Genomic DNA, 25,922 nt, shown 5'->3' with positions numbered 1-25,922 from the left:
ATGTTTAGCCTTCCATGGCACACAAAACTCCTTCTGTTGTTCCTCTTCATAGCACAAATAGCAGCAAAATCTACGCCACCACCAAAAGCTGAGTTTAAGAAAGACGAAGATTTTACAGAAGCTCTATTTCCAACCTCGACTGTACCTGAAGAAGAACTTGGTACTGATAATTCAGGTCTTTCATCTGAAAGTTCCACATTGAAGTCAACATCTCTACGTTTATTTGACACCTTCCCAACTGTGCCCCCTTTTGAAGATAATGGAAATTTTACTATTGATTCAGATGAGTTTCTTTTTAACTGTTGTGACTGCTGCCCCCCGGTACCAGGACAGAAGGGTAAACAGGGAGAGCCGGGCGAAGCAGGTAAAGTTGATACAATAGTAGAAATATACAGTACACCCTGTGCATCCTTTTTAGAGCCAGTATGTAATATCACCATTAACATGGCCACTAGCATTAACTTCTGCAAAAGTTGCTGTAGCTCTGAAGGAATAATCTGAAAACATATAGAGGGCAATAATCCAAGCCTTGGTGGCAATAGCACTGCATTGCTTTGGTCACAAGTGTTCCAAATTATGGGATGCTAAGGTCTGCTAAGCATCCAGTGCACAGAGTGCCCGATAAAGCAATCAGCAAGCAGCTGTGGTGCTGAAATCCTGCATATTGTCATTATGGTCTTAAATTGAATCAAACTATCCAATAATACACGTAGAGTGTCTGAACAGTGGTCCAGCCACAGCACACACATGAAATATATAATGTAGGGAAGTCTGCTCCAGTACTTTTGGGCCATGTTTTTTGGGGATTGATTTGCTGCCAGTCGCTGCTTTGTTTGTCTACAGCTATTTCTATAGTTCTTTGCTGTTCTCCTGTTGACATGTTAATATATTTATCTTTATGAATGTTTTGTAACAATTCAGCTTACTTGCAGCTTCTAAGGTTGGATCCCAGCTGCCTCTGTGCCTCCCTGAGCATTTTGCAATTTTTAAACAATTCCTCCTTAAGGGCAACCACTTGGCCCTTTTATGAATTGCTGGCACTGGATAGTGGACTTTTCGCCCCTGTGACATTCCCATTACTTTATGCATAAGTGCCAAGAGTGTCAAATATATATTTAAATTAATGAGGTCAGCAGAAAGCATTGCAGGCATGCACGGTGCCTAAAGAACAGTGGTCCCAGCACCATTGTGCCTAGGTTGTACTATTAGCCCTGTAAAGCACTGCTAAGAGACAAATATTCCATTCATATTTACTATTAGGTTTGTAATGGAGCAACATTCTTGATCATTTACAATTTTCTTGGTTTATATCCATGGTTTTATTCAGCATTTTTTTAAATGCAAAATAAAAGATGAGACTGTTTAATCAATCATTTTGGCAACACAAAAGTGCAACTGGAAATATAAATCCATTTCTAAAATTGATTGAATTTTTATGCTCAGGATGAAGGACATCTGCTTTTTCCACTTTGCCACGCAGTGTCAAACACTCCCAAGACTGGTAAAGCACAAGTTAGATGTAGAATGAATCTTTGTTTACACTCCTCAGTGTCAGAACAGCATCATCTACTGCAGTGAGAATTTTCCCACCTTGACACCACTCACCTTTTTTGATCTCTTTACTGTGTTGCATTGCAGGTACTGACCCAATTTCAAAAAATGTACTGTCACTGGAACTAGTGGTCTGATGTGAATAGAGCAGCACAGTCACTGCAATGTAACTGCAACTGATGTCAACTTTAACGATGCTCACCCCAGAATGTCAAACAATACACTTAAGTTCATGACATCTTGAGTACATGTATGTGTGTGTTAGTATGCTCAAATATCAATGTGCAAAAGCTCTGTGTCTATGAAAGTCACCTCCCTCCTTGAAGTGTGACCAGCACCATAATGTCATGTTGTCTGCACACTGCTGCAAAAAATATTGGTATCACATAAGAATTGGCGGTATCAAGAAAACATGAGTGACATTGTCAGCTTAGTACTAATTTATTTTTTATTCATGGGATGTGGGCATTGTTGACAAGGCCAGCATTTATTGCCCATCCCTAGAACAGAATTGTGGTAAACTTTGTACTGTGGACTTACATCTACTGAGAATTAGGTTGAATCTGCCCAGACTCCTTTTATATAGGATTCCTACAGCAAGCAAAGAAAAAGTTATTTTTATTTCTGGAATCTTGGTTGGACGCAAACACAGATACTAGAGATAAATGACAATATCCTAAACCAGTCTGCAACCCAGCCCTACTACATGCAGTTATATATTTGTGACTGCAGTTATACCATTTAAACAGAAGCTTTTTGTTACAGTGTAATATGAAATACAGCTGCTTAACTGTATTTTAAAATTGGCTAGTCTAATGTATGAGCTACAAGTAATATAATCCACATTTAAAACTTGTATTTAAGTAGAAGTAGAAATTGTGTTTTCAAATGTAAAAAAAATTGTAAAACTCAAGTTGTGATCTTCAAACAGTATGAAACTGGAAGTGCATTTAAACACCACTGGTAAAGGCAGCTGAAGAACCAATTTGTAGTCAGTTAAGAGTTATTCCAAATTGAAAATGTCATCCTTACATTTTTCACAACGAACAACATATTAGTGTTCAATATGGAAGAATATCCCAGAAAAATCAAAGCAATGAGCAGTTATCAGTTATGTTTCTCATTTTATTATTGATTGTGTACATCCTCTTAGGAATTTGTCTGTTAAATTTAAACAGCACGATTTATATAACTAAAATCAAAGTAAAAATATTCAAAATAGGTGCAGAAAACTATAAAAATTGTGATAACATTTCTAACATTTTAATTTAAGTATTTTTTTTCTGAGTTTAACAATGCTCACTGGCTAAATTGTTTCTAATGTGCAGAGAACAGGGTTGGTGTCATCGGGAGTACCCATAATATTAGATACTCACAAAGTATATTCTTTAAATAATAAAATAATTTGAGGGTTGTTCAGTATATTTGTTGGTTCAGGATTTATTTCAATTTGGCACAGCAGTAATTTGTCACATTAATGTTTTATCTGGAATAAAATGGCTAAATATACTTCTAAATATCTTGATCATGCCAACATAAATCAAATTATCACAGCTGTGCCTACTTTAGAGACACTAATTCTAAGGCAGAAAAAATAAGGTTTTTGTTAAATCTCAAGAGTTTAATAACCTTGCTTGTATAACAATTGAAAGAGTACGCAGGAGACAGAGTTCAGTTAACAGCCATCACTTTCCAGAATCTTCTCAACTCAATGCACTCTATTTCCCATAGTGCATTGCACATCACAACTACAGTAAGCTATGTGGGACAATTCAAATACAACATTCAAAATACACAACATCTCCTCCCCTCTTACATTAGATGTCCCAATAGAGCCACAATTTTTTTAAAACACAGTAACCTGGAAGTGAGGGTAGACTTCCTCCAACCATGGCTATACCCATGGGGATTATTCTGCCCCAGATAAAAGGTAAGCCTCTGAACTATAAGTTCAAACGTATAGGGGGCCGCCGCTCTCTGGTAGGATAACGGCGGTCAACCTGGCTCTCCAGTTCATTGTCTCTCACAGGTGACATCAACACAGGTGTAGGCGGCTGAGGTGCCTGTATACAGGTCTCCCTTGCTGATGAGATAGGGACTGAAGCGGCTGCTTCCTCAGAAGGTGAGCCTCTCGGTGCAGAAGGCGGATGACCCACAGCATCACCCAATGGCAGATAAACTGCTGTTGGTGGTTCAGTGGGTGTTGCTGCACTTCGTAGAAACTGATCGGTGTGTCTCTTCCAGACAATATCCTTGGGTGTCTGTACAGTGTAGGATACTGGACCAGTCTGTGCAATGACAGTAGCAGGAACCCACTTAGGTCCACCACTGTAGTTCCGTGCCAACACATGTTCACCTGGACTGAAGACTCTGTCTTTGGAGCGTTGTTCACGTCGCTTGATCTGCTTGTCCTGCTGATACTGTACCACGTCTTTCACCTTTGGCGGTTTCAGCAGGTCTAAGTTGGTTCGTAGATCTCTTTTGAGCAGTAGAGTGGCAGGTGATGCTTTTGTGGTCGCATGTGGTGTGTTCCTGTAACTCAACAGGAAACTATTCAGGCGCTGATGAAGCGTTCCCTGGCCTTGCGATGCCTTTAGAGAGTGTTTCATGGTCTGAACAAACCTCTCAGCTAGACCATTGGTCACAGGGTGGTATGGTGCAGCGCTGATATGTTGTACGCCATTCACCTGCAAGAATGTAGCCATTTCTTGTGACACCCACTGTGGACCGTTGTCTGAGACAAGTTGCATCGGAGATCCAAATCGTCTGAACACCTCGCCTAACTTCTCGATGGTCTTCTCAGCGGTGGTGGACCTCATTATAACAACCTCTGGCCACTTACAGTGTGCGTCAACAGCCACCAGGAACATTCTCTCCTCGAATGGACCTGCAAAGTCTACATGAATGCGGTGCCATGCTTCCTCTGGAAAGTCCCAGGGGTGAAGAGGTGCAAGCTGTGGCACATTATGAACTCTTTGACATGAGGAACAGGTTTTAGCTTTATCCTCAATCTGTCCATCCATACCCGGCCACCAGAAGTAGCTCCTCGCTACTTCTTTCATACGAACCATTCCGCAGTGTCCGGAGTGTAGTTGCTGTAACACTGGTTTCCGTAGCGATGGTGGAATAACCACTCTCCTCCCCCACAGCAAACATCCAGACTGCACCGACAGTTCGTTTCTCCTTAAGAAATATGGGCCTAGAAATTCAGTATAGCCACGTTTGGGGCGCTACAGCCGGGCGTTCGCTAAATTTTGCGCCCGGCGCAACTTAGTGCCACCTTTGCTAATATTCAGTTGCATCGCCCAAGAGGTTGCTGCTGCGCTAAAGCAGGCAATGCACGACTATCATAAGGCGCTAAGCCGGCGAGCCGGGGCGCTACCACCGAGGGCAGGCGCAGCGCAGGTGTGGCGAGTTGCTGATTGAAGGCAGACGCGCTGGTGCCGGTCAGCTCTTAAAGGGGGAGGGTGGATTTGTTTGGCTGCCACGTCCTGCACACAGCAGCCCTGAATCAAGGCCTGAACATAGCTGCTTCAACAGTTCAACGCCCACGACTATGGAGAAGGCTAGGGAGTGAGTGCAGCACTTCAGCGAGGGTGCCCTGAAGGTACTGGTTGGCGCAGTGGAGCACAAGTGACTTGTCCTCTTCCCTGACAGTGGCAGGAGGCCGCTGCCCAACGAGTATCGAAAAGCCTGGAGGGAGGTGGCAAATAGGGTGACCTCCAACAGCATGGTTGGCAGGACTCCTGTGCAATGCAGAAAAAAGTTCAACGACCTCACTCGGGTTGCCCGGGTGAGTACCCTTTCCAGTATCCTCCTCATCCCTGCATGCGCACCTCACTTTATGGCCAAAGAGACCTGAAAGCCCTAATGCCCAGCCCTCATCCAGCAGCTATGAGACTGTCATGAAAATCGCTTGCACATTCAGCACTTTACACACTGTCCGGGCTATTCCACCATGGGAGGCAGTGCAGGCAAGATCAGGGCTTGAAACTGTCAGGGCTATTCCACCATGGGAGGCAGTGCAGGCAAGGTCAGGGCTTCACACTGTCAGGGCTATTGCACCATGGGAGGCAGTGCAGGCAAGATCAGGGCTTGACACTGTACTTAGAGGCCGTCCTTTCTCTTGCAGGGCAAGCTGGCCCACAACCGCAGGCAGCAGCGACAGACCGGGGGAAGCCGTCCTGACCTCAAACAGCTCAGCGACCTGGAGCAGCATGTGGAGCGTATTATGGCAGGCCAGCTGATTGGCCCCGTTGCCAGTGGAGATGCCGACCCTGTTCTGGGCCCCAATGGTAAGGTCATCACCTTTTTGACCTCTCTCTTTCCACTTGCGCCTCACACCAGCATCCTTTGCCACTATCGAACCAATGCAGTGCATAGCAGCACTCATGCCTCCCTCGCTGCCGCCCTGTCCTCACTCTAAAGCAACTCTTGTGCCTCCCTGCTTTCAGATGGTGAATTGCCAGGTGAGGAGGTGGGCCCTCAAGCTGGCACTGTGTCGGATTCTGAAATCGAGGAGGAGGAAGAGGAAGCCGGCCCATCTGTGACACCCTCAGCTGAGGCAGCCCATGGCCATGATGGGGACACGTCTTCCCTGGAGGGGAGCAGGGGGGAAGGGTCTGAGGAGAGTGAAGCTCCGGGGCCCAGTGGTCTGCAGCAACGCGGGAGGGGTGGGGAAGCTCGGCGGCCTTCTCCCCGGAAGGAGAGTCTGGTCTCGAGTCCTGCTACGGTGAGTACAGAGGAGGTGCGGCTCCTTGCTGAAATAGGCACCCAGGCTGAGCGCAGGCACACTGAGCTCATGGCTGCAGTGGCAAGGATGCCGGACTCCATAGAGTCACTGGCAAGGAGTGTACAGGAATTCGGGGCAGCACAGGCTAGGAGTCAGCAGGACTTCGCTGCATCACAGGCGGCTTCCAGCCAAGTGCTCAGCCGTGCCGTGCATTCACTGGCTGGTGTGATGTAGACACAGACCAGGGCCACACAGGCACTAACTGCTGCCACCCTCGCTGGATCGGCCAGGCATCAACGGGGCCCTCTCTGCGCCGCAGTAGCCCAGCAGTCTGTGCTTCAGCAGATTGCTGTGCATGCTGCAGTGCTGGCCCGTGCGAGTGCCAGTGTATCAGCCGACCAGGGAGTGCCTGTGCTCTGGCAGGTTGGCAGCATTCCTGCAGCCAACACTGTCACTCCTCCACTGCAGCTGCCACCACCCGTAGGACAGACTGCTGCCGCCCAAACAGAGTTGGAGCAGTCAGCAGCTGGCCCCTCCAGGCCCAGAGCTGATCCAGGCCGACCCCCAAGGGCATCTGCCGTCTCACCATCTGACCCTTAGCAGCCATCCCCCAGCCTTGCTGCAGACACTGGGGTCCCATTGAGGAGGAGCTGTAGGGCGGGAAGGGGCCACTCGTGGAAGCGAGGCAGATCACTCTCGCAGGGGAAAAAGTAGGAGGTGTGGCCAAATGTTTTTTTTATATATGAGGCCGAGAAGGTTTTTTGATATATGAAGGCCGAGACTGCTGTGTTTTTTGATATATGAAGGCCGAGGATCATGGTCATTTTTGTTTAACCGCTTTTGGCATTTTCTGAAGGTTGTGAGAGCCAGTTATGTCTCTGACTGTTTTTTGGGGGGTTTCTCTGAATTAGTTTGTCATGCGGGAAGGGCACAGAGTTTGAACAGTAAAAAATTTTCTTTAATCGCATTGTCCATGTTTGCTTTTGGAAGTATTTGTTGCCTTGACCGGCTGAGGGCTTGCGGAGCGGCTACATTCATCTTCTTTCATTGGCACAAGCCATTCCCTGAGAGGGGGCCTAGAACCGAGTTGCAATAAGCCGCCGACGGACAGCCCTTGCACTTTGTGCCTCCCTCCAGTGTTGGTGCTCCTCATCCTCCTCCTCCTCCTCTGGTGGTCCTCCAATGTCTGCTGGCAGTGGCTGAGTCCTGCGGATAGCCAGGTTGTGCAGCATGCAGCACACTACAACGAAATGGGAGACTCGCTCAGGCGAGTACTGTAGGGCTCCCGATCCAGACAGCGGAACCGTTGCTTGAGCACGCCGATTTTGTACTCAATGATGTTCCTGGTTGCTTGATGGCTGTCATTGTATTGCTCTTCAGCAGGGGTGCTGGGCGCACAGAGCAGGGTCATCAGCCAGGTGCACAAAGGATAGTCTTTTTCCCCCAGAAGCCATCCTCGTGGGTGAGCCTGGGCTTCGAACATGTCTGCCACAGAAGTCTGGCGCAGGATGAAGGCATCGTGGCTGCTGCCTGGAAAGCGGGCATTGACAGCTAGTATGAGCTGCCTGTGGTCACACACCAACTGCACGTTGAACGAATGGTAGCCCTTCCGGTTGCAGTAATCCTCGGCATTCTGTAGAGACACCTGCAAAGCCACATGCGTGCAGTCAATGGCGCCCTGCACCATGGGGAAGCCTGCGAATACTGCAAATCCCATTGCACACTCTTGCTGCTTGTCCAGGGTCATGGGGAAGGAGATGAACTGACGTCTCCTTCTGAAAAGGGCATTGGTCACCTGGCGGATGCAGCAATGTACTGCGAACTGGGAGATGTTGGCAATGTCCCCAGTAGTAGATTGGAAGGAGCTGGTGGCATAGAAGTTGAGAGCCACCGTCACCTTCACTGCCACCGACAGAGACGTCCTGCTCCTCAGCTGTGGCTGCAGATCTCTGCAAAGCAGGTGGCAGATCTCAGTGACCACCTCCCTTCTGAATCGCAGCCTCCGAACACACTGCTCCTCAGACATGTTCAGATATGAGAACTGCTGGCGGTATACCCTGGGTGGGTAAGGCCTCCTGTGCCGACGCCTGTTGGCCCTTCTCCGTCTGGCCATGACTGGCACTCTCTCACGGCGTCTCTGAGCCCTTTGAATGCAATGCAGTAAGCCAACGTTTCCACCCATTGCAGCCCCCATTATATGTGTCGAATCAAGGCTATGGCACTGAAATTTAAATCCAAGTGCAAAGCTCTGGCCTGAATCCAGAAGTACCTGTGCGAGCATTGAGTCAAACCAGAAAGCTCTCTCCCTTTGTCTCTCTCCAAATATCCGTCTCTCATAAAGAAGGAGTGGAACAAAATGGCTGCCACTTATACTGCAGGAGGAGTCCCCTTTAATTAGCGCCCCCCGCACCCCGCAGCGACTGGGAACCATTCCCCTCTACCAGTCGCTGGGGGCAGCAGGCGTACAGAAGGGAGACACCACTGAAGTTCTGGTTCGGGGTGCACCAAGGGCGTTGCACCATGAAATGATGTCAGGATCTGCGCGCGCAGCTGAGCGGGCGCTGCGGTTTTGCGCCGCCGCTAAATCTTGAGTGAAGTTCGCAAGAGGCACAGATCGCGCCGTGCCCGGGCGCTAGCCACTTAGCGCCCCACTTCCCCTCCTCCTAAGGCGCTAGCAGCTGGTGCTAACAACTGAATTTCTAGGCCATGGTTTCAGGTTTGGGTCATCGCTGTCAAGCTTGCCCCTGACGATAATGTCCAGCACTGCAGACATCACTGGGTCATTTCTGGTGTTTCGTCGGACCTGTGTCGAAGTAACAGGCGCGTTCTCCACCTGCCTAAAATAGCAGATGTCCATGCTATGCGTCATAGGCTTGGCGACAGGCAGCGGCAACCTGGAAAGACCGTCGGCGTTGCCGTGCAGGTCAGACTTGCGATATCTAATGTCAAATGTGTGTGCAGTCAACAGCAGCGCCCACCTTTGCATTCTGCTCACAGCAAGTGATGGAATCCCTGTATGTGGCCCGAAGATGGTCGTGAGAGGGCGGTGATCTGTTAGTAGGGTGAACTGTCTCCCGTACAATTATTGGTGAAACTTGCGAACGCCAAAAACAATGCTCAGTGCTTCTCGTTCTATTTGGGCATAGTTATTTTCAGCTCTGTTCAAAGTCCTAGATGCGAATGCTATCGGCTTCTCTTCTCCGTTTGGCATGATATGAGAAACGACCGCTCCCACACCATATGACGATGCATCGCAAGCTAACTGTATTGGTAATGAAGGGTTAAAATGCGTCAAAGCCTCTGACTTCAGGAGCGTGTCCTTTGCTGTCATGAATGCCTCCTGGCACTTGTTAGTCCATTCCAACTTCTTGTCTTTACATAGCAACCAATGCAGCGGCCTCAGCATCGAGGCTAGGTTTGGTATGAACCGTCCATAGTAGTTCAGTAACCCTAGAAAAGAACACAGCTGGCTGATATTTTCAGGTGCTGGGGCATCCACGATTGCCTTGGTCTTGGATGGTGCCTTGTGAAGGCCTGTGGCATCGATCACATGACCGAGGTACTCAACTGATGCCTGAAAAAAATCGCATTTATCCCTGCGAACTCTGAGTCTGCAATCCCTCAGTTTCTGTAGCATTGCGTCCAAGTTACGCAGATGGTCTTGGTCATCACACCCAGTAACTAAGATATCATCTAAGTAGCACTGGACTCCAGGCAATCCACTAAGGATCTGGTCCATAGCACGTTGGAAAAGCGCTGGAGCTGATGTAATTCCGAAAGGAAGTCGACGATACCTAAATAGGCCCTTGTGCGTCACAATAGTCAGCATTTCTCGTGACTGTTCATCCACACACATTTGCAGGTAGGCTTGACAGAGGTCGATTGTGCTAAACTTCTGGCCCCCAGCAAGTCCCGCAAACAAATCATCAATATGGGGGAGCGGATATTGCTCCACTGACAATACAGTGTTAACAGTTACTTTAAAATCTCCACATATCCTAACTCCACCCCCTTTCTTGAGCACTGGTATGATGGGTGTTGCCCATTCACTCACGCTGACTGGTTCTAGTACTCCGCTTTCAACTAGGGCTTCTAAGTCAGCCTCGACTTTTGGTCTGATGGCATAAGGTATGGGTCGTGCCTTCATGAACTTGGGTTTGCTATCCTGCTTAATACGAAGCTTCACAGTAATATCTTTCATGCTACCCAGTTCTCCATTAAAGACTTCTGCATGTTTCTTTAAGATGGCGGGTAAGCCTGGATCATTGTGTGACATCATGTAGACTGATGACCAGTCTAATTTTATTCCCTCCATCCACGAATGTCCCAGCAGGGAGGGGTAGTCTCCTTTAACTACGTAGAGTGGTAACTTCCTAGTTTGTCCATTCAACTGAACTGTGACCTCAGTGATACCTCTCACGGTTACTCTTTCACCGGTATATGTCCTTAATGCTAGGTTAGCTGGCTGAAGTGGAAGGTGCTTTAATGTCTTTTTGTAGACTGTCTCTGACATAAGAGATACTGCTGCCCCGGTATCGATCTGCATTCGCACAGGCTGCCCCTCTCGCAAGGGTGAGACCCAGTAGCCATGTGAATCCCCAGCTGCAGTCAGCACGTTCAGTGATATTTCCTCCTCTGAAGTGTCACTTGCCTCTGTTTTGTCCTGTTCTACAGAGCGGACATGCTTCTTTGTCTTTTGTCTGAATGTTTTTTTCTGCCTTCCGTTTTTGACGTTTTCTCTGTGTCCTTTTTATTTCTGCATGCGCGCTGAATATGTCCCTTTTTACCACAGCTGTGGAAATCCATGTCCACACACCAGCATGCAGACGCAAGATGCCCCGTTTTGCCACAACGGAAGCATGGCCCTTGGCTCTCTGTTCTTACTTTGTGCACTTTTTCTGTTGCACCCAACTGTTGAGCTTCCTTAGCTGCCAATTCCATGGAAATACTGATTTCAATGGCCTTTTGTAGAGTCAGATTACTCTCCATTAATAGTCTCTTCTGTATGGCTTCAGTTCTCATACCACACACTAGCCTGTCTCTTATAGTATCATTTAGCACGTCATTAAACTCACAGTGCTCTGATAGTCTTTTTAGTGCAGCTACAAACATGGTCACTGTTTCTCCTTCTTCCTGGTTATGCCTGTGGAACCTAAACCTCTCAGCTATGACTAGGGGTTTGGGTGAAAAATGCCCTTTTAGTATCTCCACAATTTCGCTATATTGTTTAGTCCCTGGTTTATCTGGATGCACTAAAGTATGCAAAAGATTGAAAGTCTTTGGTCCCATCACACTTAACAATGTAGGTACTACTTTGTTCCCTCCAATGTCATTTGCTTGTGTGAAGTATTCAAATCGTTCTGTGTATGAGCTCCATTGTTCGACATTCTCATCAAACGGTCCAATGTTACCGATAATTCCAGCCATTTTCCTTCTCTCAGGCTCCTAATTATCATTCACTAAGGATCCTTCCAATGTTGAACTCACTAAAATGGTGTAAGGTCATATACAAGGGAGCAGGGAGCAGGTCTCATCCAACACTGTCATCTGATGATCATATTTGTCATTAATTTGTTATGGTATAGCTTGATAAAATTCCCTGCTTAGTCTGTTTACAGATAGCGTAGAGATATTTTGAACGTTAATTTAATCACATGATGATTCAATATTTATTATTTATAGGGCTCCCAGGTGAAAAAGGAGATCAGGGGATAGCAGGTCTACCTGGGTCCCCAGGACTAGCTGGTATAAAGGGCAGTGCCGGAGAAAGAGGTAAGCTAGATATATGTTTCCTAGGTACATGATTTGACCATTCAAACACAATATAGTTTAAAGAGGGAATCAATATTAATGAATGTTTCATATTGACAAATAGTAAAGGATTTTTTTAAAGCTATTTTCTCTTATAATATTGTTGCACTTTTGTTACATGGTCCAATTTATAAAGACAAATTAAATTTTCTAAAACTTGATACTTGATGTATATGTTTTAACACAAGTCATTGTTGCTGTTCAGGACCAAAAGGGGACCGTGGTCTAGATGGATTTGATGGACTTCCAGGATTTATTGGAAAACCAGGGGAAAAAGGTATGGTAAGGTAGATGTTACTTACATGTAACAGGATTTTTAATGGATCCAATCACAAGGCCAACTTATATAGTCTAATAATATGCAGCATTAGGATGCAAATATCAAATAATATCAGTGAACATAAAATATTTTAATTAGAGGCATTTTGATTGTTATATACGGCAGCACAGTTGATCTGTAAAAAGGTTATTTACTATATTTGTCTTGTTATTTATTTACATTTTGCCATTGCCAAATGAACATTTTTATGAATAATGTTGAACCTTCATCAGCTCCTAATCTCAAGCAAAACATTCAATTCACAATTAAGAATCTTATAATTGAAAGCAATCAATAGTACAGCAGCAAGATAAACAAGCTTACAAGTTTAATTTTGTTCATTTGGTGTCTGTTTATTTATCCGTGGTTCCATTTTCTGGCATTTCCCCCAAACTGTAACCTTCGCAGGCTGGTTCGCTGTGCTGGGCCAATGGCTGTTAATATAGTTAAATACCTACTGGTGAAGAATCTTGCAATGAACAGTAGATTTGAATTTTCAGCCCTCAGAGCTCAGACTTTTGGGGATCTCTGTGACACTCAGTCCTGCACCCGGAGCTTTCTGCAGGCACTCTTCTCAGCTGTGTCCTTGTTTGGCTCTGCTTTTCAACCTCAGCTATGTTTGTTTCAAGCTCAGCCGATGTCCATACAGGTAAACTGTTGCCTGCTCTCAATCTCATTCCCAGGCTCTCACCCTGCACTCCTTACTGAGACTCTGGGCTGAATTTTGCCGCCGCTCAGAGTGCGGGTTTGGAGGCGGGTCCGCTGTCAAAATCACAAAGATTGACAGCGGGCCGGTATCCCACTGTAAACCCACCTCCTTGTCAGTTTCCCAAGTGTCGGGTCTGTCATCCCTGAACAGACCCGACAGCAAGCGGCGGATCAGCCAATTTAGATAGATAAAAGGTTATTAAAACGTAGTTAAGAACCATTTTCCCATGTACTTACCATTTTACCAGGTTTTCAACGAGGTTCCCGGAGAGCGGCTATCATGTCAGGTAAGTATGTCGTGTTCTCAATGACTGCGAATTGCTGTGAATAGGTGAAAGCTGCAAAAGTGGTCTAAAACCTACCATTTCACAGTGACATAAGAAAACTACTAGGCACTTGGTCTGAATATTAAACAAGGCTTTAATCGACTGTTTCACAACATGGAAGTCTAGTTATCCTTCACTAGTTCCTGTTTACAAAATGTCCCTGAGCAAGCTGGGCCCATACCCAAGTATTTATACTCTCCCTGGACAGCGCCACCAGCAGGCCGCCCAGTATATTTCATAAGTCATTTCTACATGAATGGCATGATTTATGTCATTCTTCCCACCTGAAAGATTGGAAGTCCGGTGGCTTCTTTCTACCAAATTAGTTGGACTGAGAATAGATGCAGTCGTTTGGATCTCCATCGGTGGCCAGAAGGCACGTCTCCTCGGACTGTGTTTTGGTCCCTGGGTCACTTGGTTCATACCAGCAGGCTGGCAGAGTCCGTGTCGCTTTGATTAACCTGAGGGAGACTGGGGAGATCGTGGCTCTGGGTGCGTTTGGATATCTGTTGGTGGCCGGAAGGATCGTTTCCTCGGACCATGTTTTGGTCCCTGGGTCGCTTAGTTCGTACCAGCGGGCTGGCAGAGTCCATGTTGCTTTGATCAACCTGAGGGGGACTGGGGAGATCGTGGCTCCGGGTGCATTTGGATATCTGTTGGTGGCCGGAAGGCACATCTCCTCGGACCGTGTTTTGGTCCCTGGGTCGCTTAGTTCGTACTGGCGGGCTGGCAGAGTCCGTGTCACCTTGATCAACCTGAGGGGGACTGGGGAGATCGTGGCGCCGGGTGCGGGTCCCCACAGGTGCAGAGCTGGCTTTACCCTACCCAGTAGTCGGTGACTGACCGGCGTCCTGGCTTCGGGTAGCCATCCCACGGGGAGCGCTCTGTTCCCCGGGTTGATCCGGTGGAATAGCTGGCAGATCCCTTGACGTCCCGGGTAGGGCATCATCCTCAGAGGAGCGCAGGGTATTGGCGTCATTGATACGGGTGCCACCATCGATTGGGTCCGTGGGACCGGTTGGGCAGGGAGCCAGATCCCGGAGTATGTGCACGCATGTGTACGTGGATTGACATCCGTCAGTTCCACTTCATCAACGAGGGGATCACTCTAAAAGGATCGGACGAATCTTCGGAGCAGCACGGGGCCAGGAGCTGCCAACCATGATGGTAGGGACGTCCCATGAGTGGAGTGACGCTGGAACCCGAAGAATCGTTCATGAGGAGTAGCGTTGGTGGATGTAGAAAGAAGAGACCTGATGGAATGCAATGCATCAGGGAGCATAGTTTCCCACTGCTGGTCTGATAGGTTGTGTGACCTCAGTGCAAGACGAACAGCGTTCCAAATGATAGCGTTGTATCTCTCAACCTGTCTGTTTCCAATAGGATGATATGGTGTCGTTCTACTTGTGGCAATTCCCCGTTGGGAATGATAACTTTTGAGTTCACTTGACATGAAGGAGGGACCCCAATCAGAGTGGATGAAATTGGCCGTACCGCAAAGGGAAAAGACCTGATTGAGGCATTTGATCACTGTGGAAGTAAGCATATTGGGACAGGGGAAAGCAAAGGGAAAGGGTGAATATTCGTCCACCATAGTAAGCAAGTAGGTGTTTCAGGTTGAGGAAGGCAGTGGCCCCTTAAAGTCAATGCTGAGTCGCTGCATAGGCTGTGTAGCGTGTATGAGCGAGCCATCCGACGGACAGAAGAATTGCGGTTTTAATTCCGCGCAAATTCTACAAGTGGAGCATATTCTTCTCAAGTCTTCCGTAGAAAATGGGGAGATTTTTAGATCGCACAAAGTGTAACATACGGGTAACACCAGGATGGCATAAGTCAGTATGAAGATCCGCAAGAGTCCAAGTTGACATGGAAGAGCAGAATGCACGCGTGAGGGTATCCGGGGCCACATTCTCTTTGCCGGGTCGATAATGTATGGTGTAGCCAAAGGCGGCCAATTCCATCCTCCAGAGCTGTATTTTGTTATTCTTGATCTTAGTGCGTTTCCGGTTATCCAGCATAAAGGCCATGGAGCGCTGATCGGTTATAAGCGTGAAATGGCGACAAGCGAGAAAATGACTCCATTTACGTACTGTTTCGATGATAGCCATAGCCTCCTTCTCGACAGGAGGATAATGGAGCTCGCTACCCTGCAAAGTTCTGGACAGAAATACAATGGGTCGACCACCTTGATTCAAGGTAGTGGAGATCGCCACAGCCGATGCATCGCACTCGACTACGAAAGGGAGATTTTCATCGATGGAACAAAGCGTGGCTTTTTCCAGTTGTTGCTTGAGGAGGCCGAAAGCTGAAATAGCCGTTGCCTTCAACGGAAATGACTTTGCATGAAGCAGGGGCTGGTACTTGTCGGAAAAGTGGGGTATCCACTTCGCATAATAGGCGAACCTGCCGAGTGCCCGACGAAGAGAGCCGAGATTTGTAGGAGGAGGGAGCTCCTGAAGTGGACGAAGTCGCTCTGGATCCAGTTTGATGACACCATTGCCCACCCAGTAGCCAAGGATGTTGACTGATGGTACTGATTTCACAGATTTGGACTCATTTAAGGTTAAGTTGCGATGACGGAGAACGTCAAGAAATTTCTGGAGGTTGGCATCATGCTCCTTCTAGTCATGACCAGCAATGGTGATATTATCCAGATATGGAAAAGTGTCCGTTAAGTTCTCCTGTTTGACTAGGCTAGCCATTGCCCATTGGAAGACAGCCACCCCATTGGTGACCCCAAATGGAAGGCGACAAAACTGGTAAAGCCGACCATTGGCCTCAAAGGCCGTATACTCTTTGTCAGAGTCCTTTAACGGTACTTGATGGTATGCACTCTAAGTCAAAAGTTGAAAATACCTTGTAATTGGCAAGGTTATTGACCATGTCATCGATGCGTGGTAGTGGGTAGGCATCCAGGTCGGTATACTGGTTAATAGTTTGCGAGTAATCAATGCAAAGATGTTTCTTGTGTTGCTTTAGAGGATTTTTAACAATGACAACTTGAGCCCGCCAGGAAGATGAACATGGCTCAATGATACCGTCAGCTAGAAGGCGAGAGATCTCTGCCTCGATAAAGGATAGATCATCTTGGCTGAAATGTTGTGATTTAGTGACTTTGGGCTTACATTGGGGGGAAAGATTGGCAAACAAGGAGGGCTCGTCGACCAAAGCCGCCGAACATGCACAAAATGGTACTTTGGAAATAGAAAGCTCCGGTTTTGACCCTCCAAACTCAAAAGTGAGTCTTTTGTGTTGTTTCTGGAAATCCTGTCCCAGGAGCACATCACTGCATAGGTTTTTGAGCACCCCGAGCCGGGTGGAGGAATAAGTGCGGCCATTGAGAATAAGGTCGACAAAACAAAAGCCGGAAGAGTTGGTGGTCAGTGTCGTCAGAGCCATTGCAATTTCCCTGTCCGAGGGGTAAATACGCAGTTTTAGCTTACTGACAGCCTGCTCACTGATGAAGCTGTCAGAGCTGCATTAGTCGATTAGTGCACTCAAAATGTGTCCATTTACCAAATCCTTCGTGGCTGCATGGGACAGGCTTTGGGGAAAAACAGCTATGACGGGAGGAGGAGTAGTTTTACCCTTGACAGTTGTAACCTTAGTAGTGGCTCTTGGGGGAGGAGCAGTTTTATAGATAGCAGCTGTAACCTTAGTAGTGGCTCTTGGGGGAGGAGCAGTTTTATAGATAGCAGCTGCGAAACTAACAGGGGCTCTGGACCGGTATACCTTAGAAAAGTGACCTTTCTTACTGCAATGAATGCAGGTTGCGTTACGAGCAGGACAAAATTTCCTATAGTGGAATGCACCTTCACAGAAGAAACTCTTCCTTCCAGATTGCCAAGATACCGCTAGAGCAGGGTTGTCATCAGTGAGGGCTTCTAGGGTAGGGTCATCATCGGCTAGGATAGAGTAGTCATCAGTGAGGGCTTCTGCCCGAGGCCCATTGGAGGAGTCACCAAAAGTGATAGCAGCAGTCCGTGCACACGGTAAAAGATAGGCATCTGTATTTTTTTCCTAATTCCAGAGAACATGCCTGGTCATAGGCAGCTGCATTTTTTTTGCTAAGTCCAGAGAACATGCCTGGTCATAGGCAGCTTGTAAGTTGAGGGTTTTATTCTCCAACAGATTAGCTGGCATATGAAAGGAGATGCAATTCTGTTAATAAAGGAATCATGAATTAACTCCTCCTGGTACTGCTCAGCTGAGACAGCTTTGAGATTACAATCCTTGCTGAGCCTGCGAAGCTTTTGAAGGAATTCGGCAAGTGATACCCCGGGTTGTTGTCGAGTTGTGGCCAGTAGATGCCGAGCAAAAATTTCATTTGGGGCCTTAACATATAGTTGCTGTAGTATTTGGATAGTGGAGTCATAGTCTACACAGTCTTCGATAAAGTCAAACACATGAGGGGATACATAATTGGCAAGTATCTCTAACTTATCAGGAACATTCTCACCACACACCCTGAGGAAGTTGCTTAAGGTACGATACCAGTGTTTCCATACCTTAGCCGTTGTAGGTGAATTCGGATCCAGGTCAAGACGGGCAGGTCGGAGTAGTTTCTCCATGATGGATTGATTACTACCTCTGGTTCCCTTCTACCGTTTGAGTCGTAGTCGTCTGTTTCCAAAACCACTCAGAGCATGGAGCAGCAAACAGTCGATTAAATTGACGTAAGAAAACTACTAGGCACTTGGTCTGAATATTAAACAAGGCTTTAATCGACTGTTTCACAACATGGAAGTCTAGTTATCCTTCACTAGTTTCTGTTTACAAAATGTCCCTGAGCAAGCTGGGCCCGTGCCCGAGTATTTACACTCTCCCTGGACAGTGCCACCAGCAGGCCGCCCAGTATATTTCATAAGTAATTTCTACATGAATGGCACGATTTCTGTCACTCAGCTGTTCACTTCCCAATCTTCGAAGCTGGAGCATTAATGATTTGGAAACCACTTTTGAGCTTTATGCACTTTTGAAGTGTTTGGAGTAATCTCTCTATCCACTGTCACCTCCTTGGAACAACCTATCTCAACATTGACAGTTTACTTCTCTCATCTCAACCTCACCTGCCATCTATTCCATCAGCATCAGTGCCCTTGGAAAAAATCTCACCTTGGTCCTCAGAATCGCAACACAATCAGCCCCAACACCAACATCACCAGGCACACCAGCAGCACCAACATCCACACCAAACTTCTCCGCAATCAACTGATGCTGCACTGGACATAGGGCATCATCACCCATGCACATTGCTGCCCAGGACGCCAGCGATGGCCTCACCATGTCCAGATTTGCTTCACTTGACACTGTACACCCTGGCTGCCAGATGACGCACCTGGTTGACACCACTTCACACCAGCACCATAAAGCATCCCTACAATGTCCAAGCCATTCCTTTCACATTCATCACTATTGGAAGGGGGGGGGACCTTATGGGCTTGAATTTCAAAGTCCCGTGGAGGCGGGTTTGGAGGCAGGAGTGGGGGGAAAATTGCAGAATCGGGGGGCATGAACCCTTCCCGCCCCCCAACCCACCTCCATGCCAATTTCCCAGGAGGCGGGTATCCGACCTGTGCTGGGAGCCACCTCCCCGAGGCGGGAAGGGGATTAGTGCCAATTAACTGCCTGTTGACAGGTAATTAACAGGCATTTTTAAGCCTAATCCCTATTTTTAGCCCTGAAGTGTGGGCTGCCCGACGGCTCCAAACCACGCCAAGTTAGCAAGGCGGAACATCGGGCTGAAGGGCTTGGAGGGTTTGAGATGTCCGGTGTTCAGGTGAGTGATGGGTGCATGAGTGCAGAGGTAAGTGTGTTTGGTGTGTGTAAAGTGTTTAAAGAAGTTTAATTACCTTTACTTACTAATGCAGGCTTCCTTCCTTCAGGTCTCGGGAGTCCCTCATCTCACCGGCACAGAAAGCAGAATGGCCGTGAGCTGTCAAAAGTTGCAGCATTCTACTTTCTGTTCTGGAGAGATTTCTAACTGAGTCTGTGGAGAAGGACTCAAGTTAGAAGTCAGATTGTCAGTGTTTGACAGCTTCACAGAGCTGTCAAACACTGATATTTCATCTGTCAAAAGCTCTTGACAGATGAAATGTCAATCCCTGACATCACCTGTAACCGGGTGTCCCTTAATTGGGTGGGCTCAACAAGGTCAATCAAGGGAACATCGCGTGGGTTGGCCACAAATTGATGGAGGCGGGACTGCAACCCAAAAAGTGGGAGTCCTGCCTCCATCACGTCCCCATTGACAAAATCCAGCCCAGAGTCTCACCATTCACTGCAGCTCACTAAGTCACTTCCAAAGGTGCACACAAAGCTGTCCAAGAATGCAAAGTGTTCAAAATAAAGATTTCAATGTTTGACAGCACATTATCAGAAACTTCACATGAACATTGGCTAAATCACCCAAGTGCCTACCCTTGTGTGTTGTTAGTTGGTATGCTTGCAGTAGGATGAGGGTGAGGTGAGGGGTGGCTAGTGAGATGGGGAAGTGATAATGTAGATAGAGAGGGATGGGTGGAGGTGTAAGGTAAGTTGGTGTGAGTAAAGAAAGGGGTAGGGGCAGAGTGATGGGGATGTGATGAGTGGCACTGCAGGATGAGGTTGAGTGTGGCTTGGTAGTAACATTTCGTGATCTATTGACATCATTGAAAGGTTTGCGCCACTGCAGGCTGGTCCTCCTGACGACATCCCTGTCTGTGCCCTCCTGTGCAATGTGCAACAAGTCTGCGTTGGTCTCCTGGGGAGGTCTCTTCCACCCATGGGAAGGGAGGAGAACCTCCCTGCATGCTGTGATTCCCTCCATAAGCATATGGAGGGAGTCATGGGAGAGCTTGGGTGCAGCCATGCACCTCAATGCTGCAGAACACTGATAGCACACTGTCAAAATCAATTTGGACATGGCCCCCTTAAGGAAACCGGCTGACGACGCGTCATCAAATGACGTCATCAGACCCGCTTCCTATTAATTGGCCGGGAACCGCGCAGGGCGGGTTTTAGAAGCCCTAGTAACGTAAAATCTTGTTGGAGGCCGGGATTGAGACAGATGCAAGGTCCCCACATGCCACGGATGTTGCCCGCATGGACCTACCGAAGTAGACAAAATCGCAGCCGCTCGGTGGGTTCCTCACACTGGCTTGTGCCTCACTCAGCCTTCTCGATTCCCTTTTTGGTTCCTACTCAACATTTTCTCCCAGCTAATGTCTCCCTGTACTCTCTCTTGCACTTTCTTAGTTATTAAGGTCTCCACACTCCTTGGTTGATTCTACTTTCTGAATATAATTCGTACACTTTCTTAGTTACTTATTCTCCTGGACTCACTTCTGCTGTTCCCTTTATAGTTTCTATTCCTGCCCTCACTTTTCTCACTTTCTGTGTCTGTTCCCTTTCTTGGAATGCTTCCCGTGCGATGCTCCTTCTGTCTTCCTGTGATCCACAATGTGCACCAGCTAACTCTGCTTCTGCCTAGCTGATCCCATGAACAGACTTTTCTCTTTCCTGCTTTTATTAAAAAAGATGAATCCCAGCTGCTCATGCTGCCTTCTGTGTTCTATTTCTGTTGTCCTGCTTGGAACTGCTGTTACAAATTGATTAATTTATGGCACTTAACAAGTCAAGTCACTGTTTTCTTTGCATCCCTTTATTATTTTCTATATTTCTCCCAGTTTTCTCGATTACCACTTTTCTTGGCATTTGTGTAAGTCTTTAGCGTTATATTGCATCTTACCTCACATGTTGACCATGGTTGCGTGACTGTACCAGTGGAAGTATTGCTCTTTAGGGGTTTGCCTTGGTATTATATTATATTTAATACTTCTTTGAATACCTCCCACTGTTTTTCTGAGGCTGCTGATCCTGGTACACTATGACAGGGATCTGCGTAACTTGCCACAGCCATTGTATAACCCTCTCCCACGTGGGCTCCCTGATAATGATGAGAATCCCATTAGGAGCCGATTGAATTTATTTATTGCATCAGTCAAAAAGTCTACCCATCACATCACATGGAGAAAATGTTAGGAACACAACACTGGCAGGATGACTTCAGCAAGATAGTGGGGCACATCATCTTTCCAGTATTTTATTCTTGACTTTTACTCCATTTGAGTATCAAACAAATCCTCAGTGATGCTTTTGGCTTCATGTGTAAGATCAGTCAATGCATGGTTTAGGAGTCAGCATAAAAAACATCACATATATCACAACTCTTGGAGTAGTATTTAACAAAATTTAAGGGACGCTTAATAGTTTTATAAGAATTAGTTTATCAGTAAAGAGGAGTGAAAGCACCACTTCTAGAGCTTCAAACACTGTATCACAACGTCTGTCTTTAGATTCTAACACTACATAGGTTCAAACTACTTTATTTATGTAAGGATATATTTGTTGATGGTTTATGTGAACAGTGATGCATTTCAAAAAATGTACGTGTAGTGATGATGTTCTTGGTAGAATGAGTGTCTTATTTGGCTTCCACATACGTATTTAAGTAATTAACTTTAATTATTTAACTTCATTAATCTATACAGGTTAGTATACTTAAAGGATGAAGAAAATCACCTAAATTCAGCTACTGATATAAGTAACTGAAGTGAGTTGAATGAAGTCACAGTATTCATGCAACTGTGTGCAGCAAAACTTGATTTGACGATAAACTCATATTATACAAGAATCCGTTCCTTCTGTAAAGAGCAGCTAGTCTCCTAACAAAACCTTTTAAACTTTCAAAAAAGGTGTTCTAGAATCTAACTTTGGAACACAATGGAGAAATACAAGTGGAAGTGAATTACAATTCAATATGCCATTACACTGAGAAAACTACATTTACTGGTTAGAGGAATCCTGAAAGCAAACATTCTGGGGGTGATTTTCATTCAGATGTCGGGAAGGAGGCGGGACTACAACTTTCGAGGTTGTAGTCCCGCCTCCATTGAGATGCGGCCAATCCACACGATTTAAACTTGATTGACCTTGTTGAGCCCACCTAGCGGGCTCAGCAGGCCAATTAAGGGCCACCCGGCAACAGGTGACGTCACAGACTGAAATTTCATCTGTCAAGATGTTTTGACAGATGAAATATCAGTGTTTCACAGCTGTTTGAAGCTGTCAAACACTGACAGTCTTACTTCTAACCTGAGTCCTTCTACACAGACTCAGTTAGAAATCTCACCGGCACAGAAAGCTGCAGGCTGTCACTTTTGACAGATCGCAGCCATTTAGCTTTCTGTGCCAGTTAGATGATGGACTCCCGAAACCTAGAGGAAGGAAGGCTGAAAAGGTAAGTACAGGTAATTTAAACTTCTTTACACACTTTAGACACACCAAACACACTTACCTTTGCACTCATGCTCCCATCACTCACCTGAACACCGACATCTCGACCCCTCCAAGTCCTTCAACCCGACGGCCCAAGTCCTCTAACTTGGCGTGGTTTGGAGCCATCGGGAATCCCACACTTCAAGCTTTAAAATAGGGATTAGGCTAAAAACTGCCTGTTAACTACCCGTTAACAGGCAGTTAATTGGCACTAATCCCTTCCCACCTCGGGTAGGCGGGTCTCTGTGCGGGGCGGGTACCTGCCTCCTTTGAAACTTACATGGAGATGGGTTGGGGGCGGGATGGTGTCGGGACCCCCGAATTCGGGACTTTAACCCCCCGCATGCCTCCAATCCTGACTCCACGGGTCAATGAAAATCGACCCCTCTGTGTTAGACTCAGATCCCACCCAGAAACACAAAATTCAACAACATTAAGTTCTGCTTCACTGGCATCATGAAAGGGGATAGCAATTGTGCAGGACTCCTTATTCAAGATGCTAATTTTGAAGCATAAAAAGAGTAACCAAAGGGGATTGAAAGATACTAGATGAAATGTGCAATTATCTTTCTTTAGAACATTTAGGATTACAGGGCAATTTAGCAGACTATACATTTCTTTTGAGATCGTATGAGCATAGTTAATGTCTATGGAGACTATCTCATTGATTAACTTTGCTTAAGCTGTAAGTGCCCTGCTAACCTACAAATGCTCTAAAATGATGAACCTAAAGATTTTTTTAGCATCAATAATAGAAGTTTTCAAAGATTTGGAAGGTTTGCACGGTGAGTAGGGCAAAATGACATATTAAACTAGAAAGGCTAACAATATGCAATGGTACTTTCCATACATTCTAGAGATTCCTTTAGGAAAACTCAAAACTCAAGAAACTGAAGACTAAACAACAGCCAAAAAAAGGCTGCAAAGTTTATTTGGCAAAAAGCCACCTTAAGCAAAGTAAAGGAAACTAACTTGTTTAACATTGTTCAAACACTATTGTAATAAAGAACATTTTAACAACAAAATTTGGTTTGGTGTAAGCTTATTTTATATCGCTAATTTTCATTTAATTGCTCCTTTCTGCCTAATATTACCTCAGGATCCTATCTATAGTTTGATTGCTGTATCTTCTGTCTGAATTTTTTCCACTTAATTAAATTTCACAGACCTCAAATGCAATTTTTGACATGTATACAAATGCACAGCATTGTTCACCCTTTTTGTATCACATACATATAAAGTAAATAAGAAAAATTAAATTAGAGTGTATTAATGTGAATAAATATACAAGACAAGACATGTAATTAAATAATTGCTCCTTTACATCAACTTAAATTATGTGCTTAGTCTAACAGTAAATGCATTTCATTTTTGTTTATAATTAAGGTAAAATTATTCTACTTGGTGTGTTTCTGAATGATCATTATTATCATATCATATGCTAATAAATTGTGAATAGTCAGAAAATATGCTTAACTTCTGTTGTGTTGTTTTTCAGGTGAGCAAGGAGCAAAAGGCAATAAAGGGAACATTGGTTTTCCAGGATTTAAAGGAGATAAAGGAGATAAGGGAGGTCCCTGTGAAAATGGCACCAAAGGAGAAAAGGGGGAGCAGGGGGATGTAGGCAAAATGGGGTTAACTGGAGAAAAAGGTGAGAAAGGTGAGAGAGGAGATGTAGGAGAAAAAGGAGAATGTAGGGACATTGGTGAGAAGGGTGATCGTGGAGATTTGGGGGCAGAAGGAGAAAAAGGTGACAAAGGAGAAAAAGGGGAGTCAGGGAATGATGGTATGAAAGGAAATGATGGATTGAGTGGGGAAAAGGGTAATGAAGGACAAAGAGGAGACAAGGGGGATCGAGGACTACAGGGACCTAAAGGCATAGTAGGACCAAAAGGAAGAGATGGTAGTAGAGGTCTGCGTGGGCGAAGGGGTAGTCGTGGACTAAGGGGTTTACCAGGAAACAAAGGTGAAGATACAAAGGTCACACCATCTGCATTTAGTGTGGGATTATTGCCTAATAAGTCCTTCCCTCCAGTTGGTACCCCAATAAAGTTTGAAAAAATGTTCTACAATGACCAAAATGTGTACAATCCAGAAACTGGAAAATTCCGCTGCAGTATTGGAGGTGTTTATCTGTTTTCGTACCATTTGACTGTGAGAAGTAGACCTATACGAGTTAGTCTGGTAAAAAATGGTACTCGGACCCTGAAGAGTAGAGATGCAATTTTTGGTCAAGATATAGATCAGGCATCTGGCATGGTTATTCTTAAATTAAAACCCAATGATGAAATCTGGTTGATGATAACTCGAGACTGGAATGGGATTTTTGCCAGCAATGATGATGATAGTACATTTACAGGGTTTCTTTTGTATCCAGATTAGGCTTTTTAAGATATATATACAATTCTGTCATTTTGTAACCATCCTGGAACCCCTTTTGAATGTACTGTTGGTTTTAGATCTAGTCCATGCTGGGTCAATAAATGAAATAGCCAATATTTGAAATAATCATAAAAAGTGAACTTAATTTTGTTGATTTTTGTTTTAAGTAAACTTGACATTGTACTGAGTACATGACATTAGTTCATTAAACCAATAAAGTCCGTGACAATATGGCATTTACTTGGTTTTCTTTATTGCAATTTTGTACTGTTAAATATTCTGTTACTCTTTTGAAAACTTAACAAAGATCAGGTACATTTTTAGTCTTGATCTTAACCTATATTTGGTGTGAAGAAACTATGTTAAAATAATAAAGTAGTATAGTGCTAATGCTATAATGTTGGTATATGGAACCATCTAGGCAGATTTCTTGAGGACTGTGTGGACAATACATTGTGCGTAATGATAAATGCTTTGTTTCACGATGCACTTTATTAACACTAGCTTTTAACAAATTCAATTTCTATTTGAAAGAGTATGACCCAATACCTGCCACTAACCATATTAAAGCCTTTGGGTTGTTGAAATCTTTATTCTTCATGTGTTTCTCACTGACGAGACTCTGGGGGAAATTTTCAACTCACTGCAAAAACGTAAAACTGATGTTCATTGAAATCAATGGAAAAGAAAATTGAGCGGTTTCTAGAGCAGTCACCCGATACACAATACCAGTTTTATGCTACAAAGGTGAGCTTATACAAAAGAAGCTCTGAAC

At 45.6% G+C, this 25,922-nt stretch overlaps 1 protein-coding gene across 1 annotated transcript; it reads left to right on the top strand.

Moving 5' to 3' along the window:
• On the top strand, positions 1 to 25,353 carry otol1b (otolin 1b). Its single transcript, XM_085989448.1, has 4 exons — positions 1 to 364; positions 11,966 to 12,055; positions 12,300 to 12,371; positions 24,264 to 25,353. Exons 1-4 carry the CDS (start codon positions 1 to 3, stop codon positions 25,145 to 25,147), a joined length of 1,410 nt encoding a protein of 469 aa, XP_085845574.1. The 3' UTR covers positions 25,148 to 25,353.
• Positions 25,354 to 25,922: the final 569 nt, after the last annotated feature.

Source organism: Somniosus microcephalus, chromosome 6 (assembly GCF_052327205.1).
Source record: "Somniosus microcephalus isolate GS21.2 chromosome 6, FLI_Smic_1.0, whole genome shotgun sequence".
In the NCBI taxonomy this organism is placed as follows: domain Eukaryota; kingdom Metazoa; phylum Chordata; class Chondrichthyes; order Squaliformes; family Somniosidae; genus Somniosus; species Somniosus microcephalus.
This window is presented reverse-complemented; position numbering and strand designations above follow the sequence as displayed.

Excerpts from the sequence above, each read along its gene's own strand:
- otol1b (XM_085989448.1), top strand. The coding sequence starts at position 1 with ATGTTTAGCCTTCCATGGCACACAAAACTCCTTCTGTTGTTCCTCTTC. Across the intron at positions 365-11,965 it reads GGGAGAGCCGGGCGAAGCAG|GGCTCCCAGGTGAAAAAGGA; the intron begins GTAAAGTTGATA and ends TATTATTTATAG. Across the intron at positions 12,372-24,263 it reads TGGAAAACCAGGGGAAAAAG|GTGAGCAAGGAGCAAAAGGC; the intron begins GTATGGTAAGGT and ends GTTGTTTTTCAG.